At 35.2% G+C, this 6,826-nt stretch overlaps 1 protein-coding gene across 1 annotated transcript in view; it reads left to right on the top strand.

Annotated features, from left to right (window-relative positions):
- cpsf2 (cleavage and polyadenylation specific factor 2) overlaps window positions 1–6,826 on the top strand; it is a gene marked incomplete in the record, with an annotated part of 22,365 nt that overhangs the window by 8,484 nt on the left and 7,055 nt on the right. The window contains 4 exon segments of the mRNA XM_014019974.1: window positions 1,605–1,808; window positions 3,013–3,165; window positions 3,248–3,470; window positions 6,053–6,367. Coding sequence (XP_013875428.1) covers window positions 1,605–1,808; window positions 3,013–3,165; window positions 3,248–3,470; window positions 6,053–6,367 — 895 coding nt within the window.

Genomic DNA, 6,826 nt, shown 5'->3' with positions numbered 1-6,826 from the left:
GAATAATAAAATGATTTTACAACAAACTTCCTTCCATATTCTGCTTATGTCTTAGTTTGTTCTACAAAAAAGAAAAAAAAAACAGCATTGAAGTTACTGAAACAACAGTGCTGTTTATGAAGTCTACTGCTAGCAGCAGCAAACTCTTTGAATTGTCATGTCTTGTCCTCAAATGTTTAATCAAATTGCTGCTGTTAAAACATCCAACTTTCACTCCTCCTCTTGACAGTTAGCAGAGCACAGCAGACAGTCTGCTGGTTTGGTTTCCTCCGCGCTGCTCTTAAATATCTCCAAACTGCCGACGTTACTTCTTCTTCTTCTTCTTCTTCTCATCGTTCTTCTTCTGTTATTCGGGGTTGCGGTCGGAAATAACTTGTCAGCGCATTAGCGCCACCGCCTGGTATGGATTGTTGTTTACCCTTTGTGCTGCAGCGCAGCACAGGAGGGGACAAAAGTGGTATCGGTTAAGAGTATCGGCCGGCTTTTACGAGTACGAGTACGAGTACGAGTACTTGATGCTGGTATCGGATCCGATACCGATACTGGTATCGGAATCGGGACACCTCTAATTATTGTAACCAACAAGACAAATTAAGTCATATATATGGATTTAATTATGATATCAGAATGATCCAGGTATCAAAATGTAGCTTTTAAAGCCAAGAATCTGAAAATGTAAAGAGGTCATTTTGAATAAATTTGACTTAATCCTCATTTCGATATGATGGCTCACATTTATTTTGTAATTCGCGTCATATTCACAATTATTTGTATATGTGTGACTTATATCGAAGTGAGGATTAAGTCAAATTTGGTCAAAATGATCTCTTAACATTTTCAATTTCCTGCTTTAAAAGCTACGTTTTGATACTTAGATCATCCTGATATAATTAATATCAATGTCAATATATTTAAATAGCACACAAAAACATCAAAAGTTGACCAAAGTGCTTCGCAACTCAGCTAAATGAATAAAACAACAGAGCAACACATAAATGTAAACAATAAGATCAATTTAAAAGAGAGAAAACATTAAAACATTATCTTTAAAAGAATCTCAAACTACAAGAATGAAAGGCCAGGGAGTAAAAATATAACGATATAATAAACGGATCCAGAGATGCGTCTTAATTTGTCTTGTTGGGTTACAATAATACATTAATATTTGATCTGAATCCTTATTTTATGTCATTTTAATGAGGAGTTTTTGATGTCCTTATAAAGAGAAAACTTATTTGAATATTGAAATGTCTTCACTGGAAAGAATAACTCAGTGAAAATCTCAAAATTTGATTGGTTTTTCCTCAAAATCGGGTTTCGTGTTGCTAATCCTCAAAAAACTGCTTCAGATTTTTATTTTAGGATTATATTTCAGACAGCGATACATTGATGAGTCATTTATTTGTTACATTTTGACAAAATGCAATTTTTGCAAACGTTTTAATCACATTTGCCCGTTTCTCCACTTTATCCTCATTTTGATGTGATGGGTCACATATTAAGAAGAACAACATTTTGCATTTGGTCTGTTGTCTTGTTAGAAAACTACACCCAGGTTTTGTTCTGGCGCGTGTGGAGTTGAGATTTGTGTTTCGGGTTTGCAGGGTGGACGTGGACTCGAGCGATGAGAGCGACACGGACGACGACCTGGATCAGCCGGCTGCCGCGAAAAACAAGCACCACGACCTGATGATGAAGAGCGAGGGCAGTCGCAAAGGCAGCTTCTTCAAACAAGCGAAGAAGGCCTACCCGATGTTCCCGGTGCACGAGGAGAGAGTCAAATGGGACGAGTACGGTGAAATCATCAGGTACGGACGTTTTAGTGATCATCAGCTTGCTGGAAGCCTGGGGGTGTTCCCTCTTACGTCAGCATTTAATGCTCTAAATCAGAGATTCTTAACCTGTGGCCCACAGCGCCACCTTGAGGGCCTCAGAAGAACAACAGTTTTTAACTTTGGGCCGCAGAGGGACGTGGGACCACATTGATTTTGAATAAGGTGTAATACACTTTCTCACCACTAATAGCAGCAGTGCGCCACTCAGATGTTTAACAACTTTTTTAATATGTAGAAGAAGAAACTTAGAAACCTGCTGAGAATYGAAACTTATTTTAAATGAAAAGTAGAAGCAAAAATGAAAGTAACTCATCAAAAACACCAGTTTGTCACTTATATGAAGAGCAGCTTCTGGTTCTACCATGTAATATTTTAAAAGTTCAAAACATCAAATACAGTTGCAGATATCACTACATTTTAATTTGCGCTTTAAATTAATTTTGTAGTTTATTTTTAAACATTTTGAATGTATTTTAAAGAAATTTTAAACTTGTCAAAAAGCTGTTGTTATTGTTTGTCACTAATAAGAAGAGCAGCTTCTGGTTGCAAAAGTTTAAAAAGGCTGTATTTTCATTTGTACTTTATCAAATTTATTTTTACAGGTTTTTTTATTTGAAATATTTACATTAAACATTTTTAATTTATTTATTTTATGCCCACAATTTTATTTTTTGAATTGTCTATTTTTGTTATTGTTTATGTTAAAAATATATATATATTTGTGCTGATAAGCCTGAGTGGTCTGTTGACTGACCTTTGTATTTGTTCAAATAATTGTTATGGGCAGGTTACAATATAAAAATGTTTCATAATCATGTCTTGTGATTATTTGACAGGAGTTTTACTTTTAAACTGTAAGTGTATTTAATTTAGTTATGTTAGTTAAGATAGTTTAGTTATAATGTAAATACAATAAAAGTTAAACCCAGATTTATAATAATTATCGTTTTGATCCATACATTGGTAATGTCTGACTGGACCTCGTGTCACTTTATGTCAAAAAGGTTAAGAAGCCCTGCTCTAAATGTAAATATTGTTCTTACACTACTGAGGCCAAACAGAGACTTGCTGATTCTCCTAAAGTTTGAAGTAAACAACATTAACGGATCACAAAGTTTATAACTCTGTCTAAAATTCTGTCACAAAATATCCTTCACAAAGTTGTGCTTTTCGACAGGGTGGAAGATTTTCTGATTCCTGAACTGCAAGCCACAGAAGAGGAGAAGAACAAACTGGAATCTGGCCTGACGAACGGAGACGAGCCCATGGACCAGGATCTGTCTGTCGTCCCCACCAAATGCATCTCCAGTGTAGAAAACCTGGAAATAAAGTCAGTGAACCTTCATTATAATGGAGTCTGTTCCTAAACACAAATAAACCCTGGTTCTGACCTCGTTTTTTGTTCTCCGTAGAGCCAGGATCACATACATAGACTACGAAGGTCGCTCTGATGGAGACTCCATAAAGAAGATCATTAACCAGATGAAACCCAGGCAGCTCGTCATTGTAAACGGGTCACCAGAAGCCAGTCAGGACCTGGCTGAGTCCTGCAGGGCTTTCAGCAAGGACATCAAAGTCTACACACCCAAACTGCAGGAAACCGTGGACGCCACCAGTGAGACACACATTTACCAGGTAAAATCTGCTTAGTTTAGTAAATAAGGGCTTCGTATTTGTGACCCATCATATCGAAATGAGGATTAAGTCAAATTTGGTCAAAATGACCTCATTACATTTTCAGATTCTTGGCTTTAAAAGCTACATTTTGACACCTGAATCATTCTGATATCATAATTAAATCCATATATATGACTTAATTTGTCTTGTTGGTTACAATAATACATAAATATTTGGTCTGAATCCTAATTTTATGTCATTTTAATGAGGAATTTTTGATGTCCTTATAAAGAGGAAACCTCAAATTATATTTGAATATTGAGATTTACCAGCTTAAAAGAAACAAAACTTTGCTAACTCACAGGGAAAATGTCAAAATTTTAAGGCGTTTTTCCTCAAAATCAGTATTTTTTGTTGCTACTGCTCAAAAAAGTGCTTCAAAATTTAGTTTTATGATTAAATTTCGAACAGTTCATTCAAATTGATAAGGCTTTTATTCATTATATTTTGACAAAATGCAATTTTTGTTAACATTTTAGTCAAAATATTATATTTCTCCATATACAACTTTTGGACTTAATCCTCGTTTTGATGTGATGGCTCACATTTCTTTTCAATCTCTCTTCACCAGGTTAAGAAAAGATGTAACCTCTCAAATCAGGCCAGCGTCTTAATCCTTTTTATCTTTTTAACAGTGTTGTATAAAATACCACAAAGTGACACTTGAGTAAAAGTACAAGTATCTTACCAAAAAGATGACTTTGGTAAAAGTTAAAGTCTCCTTTAGGAATATTACTAGAGTAAAAGTACAAGTATTTTACCAAAAATACTTTGGTAAAAGTTAAAGTCTCCTTTAGGAATATTACTTGAGTAAAAGTCTTAAAGTATCTGATGTTTTTGTACTTGAGTATTAAAAGTGAAAGTATTGATTTAAAATGAGCAGTTATATTTTCTATAAGGACATTTATTCCAGGGATCCTGCAGTTCCTTTAAAAGGCATTGAATTCATCAATCCAAAAATAAGGCCTTAATTAGCATTAAAATGTCTTAAATCAGTCTTTCAGAAGTCTTAAAAATGTTAACACTTTGTAAATAGGATGACTGTAATTCATCTCAAATATTAAAATAATTGATAACATTTATTTTTAAAATATTCACATGCAGACATTCCCCTTTGACATCACTTCCTGTTATTTCAACTGCAAATATCTCAACTGTTCATCTGAGCAATAAGAAATTCCTTTAGTAATATTTTAATAATGTTTTTCCAAAAATATGTTCATATTTCTTACAAAAATCTTATGTCACAGATACTTTAAGGTTTTATCTACAGCGATTTGAGGTTAAGACCCCACTGTGGGTCCTGAAACTCCAAATTTTAGGTCGTTAGAGGATTTCCAGAAATTAAATTAAGTTGAAACTGACTGCTAAGAAGGTTTTTAGTATGTTTGATGAAAAAGCAGTTAGATATGGATAAAAACAATTGGTCTATTCGCAATATTTGGGTTTATTGCAAAATTGTTCTTTAAATTTAATTTTACTTGTCATTAAAAAGTCTTAAATTTAACTTGCCTTAAACGGTATGAACCCTGTATTAGGAGGCGACCTCCCCAAAACAATACAGAAATGACTATATTGTATTAAAATAATGAATTGATGTTAAATTTAGGATGCACTAGTCCAGCTGTTTCAGTTTTTATACATATATCAAGGCTGCACAAAGCTTTTCCCCAAAATGAAAATCTATCTGAGGGCTGCGGCCAAATGTAATAATTAGGGGTGTAAGAAAATATCGATACACTGAAATATCGCGATATTTCATTTCCCGATACTGTATCGATATTCTAAAATCCTGTATCGATTTTTAATTAAGGTTTAAAATGTCAACTTTCCTGCCAGCCGTTCATTTTTATGTTGTAGTTCAGCCTCTGACCACTAGTTGGCAGCAGTGAGCCAGCCATTCGGCTCCTCTACCTCTTGAGCGCCAGAGAGTAAGGGTAGCATTAGCATTGTAAGTAAACATTAGCTTTTCTCTTTTTTTCAGTAAGAGGTTTTTATTTAATAGAATTTTTGGACAAAAAAATCGCAATATATCGCCTTGTTTACAGTATCGCAATATATCGGGATATATCGTATCGTGACCCCTCTGTTGTGATATGTATCGTATCGCCAAATTCTTGCCAATACACAGCCCTAGTAATAATATAATTCATGAAATACAAATACTTCTTAAGTACAGTACTTTTATTTTAATGATTATGTCCTGCTGGAGTGTGACATGATTTGTGTACAAACTAATACTATCAGAGTTTTATATATTTATACTTCTCATTCAACCACATTTAAATTCATTCTATCTAGGAGGCTCAGTTTATATGGATAATATTTATTTATAATAACAAGCTGAATGAAAACAAGCAGAAATGAAATAAAAGTAACAACGTTCTACTTGTTTTTTATAAAATGTAAGGAGTAGAAGTAAAAAGCAGGCTTAAAAAGTAATTACTCAAGTAAAGTACAGATACCCAAACATTCTACTTAAGTACAGTAAAGTATTTCTACTTAGTTACTTTACAGTAACTCTGCTTTTTAATGTAAAGGTGCGTTTGAAAGACTCGTTGGTGAGCTCGCTGCAGTTCTGCAAGGCCAAAGACACGGAGCTGGCGTGGATCGACGGTGTGCTGGACATGCGGGTGGCGAAGGTGGACACAGGCGTGATGCTGGAAGAGGGTGTGAAAGAGGACGTGGAGGACGGCGAGGCGCCCATGGATGTCGCCCCCGAGCTTGGCATCAGCCACAGCGCCACGGCCGTGGCAGCTCAGCGCGCCATGAAGAACCTGTTCGGAGAGGATGAGAAGGAGCTCTCCGAGGAGAGTGATGTCATTCCCACGCTGGAGCCGCTGCCTACAAGCGAGGTGGGCAACACAAAACGTGTCATGGTTTAGAAAGTTGTTTTATTATCATTTATTAGTTTTAATCAGAAGTTGTGAGAAACAATTTTGCATAATCATAATTTTTTGTCATATCTGAGTTTTTAATCTTTGTGTTTGTTTTAGTACAACTCAAACTACCAGCACAGATGTTAGGATTTTCCAGTGTTTACTACAGGACCTGAGCTTGTTTGCTCAAAATGTTCAGAGTAATGTTTGCAAACAAGAACCAAACCTGATTTCGACTGGAGGAAAGCTTCTGAGATGCATGACAGGATGTTTTAATTAGGGATGCACCGATATGAAAATTTCAGCCGATATCGATCTCCGATATAATTATTGCTGTTATGGTCGATAACTGATATTTACTAGGGGTGTAAGAAAATACCGATACACTGAAATATCGCGATATTTCATTTCCCGATACTGTATCGATATTCTAAA

Source organism: Austrofundulus limnaeus, unplaced genomic scaffold, assembly GCF_001266775.1.
Source record: "Austrofundulus limnaeus strain Quisiro unplaced genomic scaffold, Austrofundulus_limnaeus-1.0 Scaffold237, whole genome shotgun sequence".
Classification (NCBI taxonomy): domain Eukaryota; kingdom Metazoa; phylum Chordata; class Actinopteri; order Cyprinodontiformes; family Rivulidae; genus Austrofundulus; species Austrofundulus limnaeus.
This window is presented reverse-complemented; position numbering and strand designations above follow the sequence as displayed.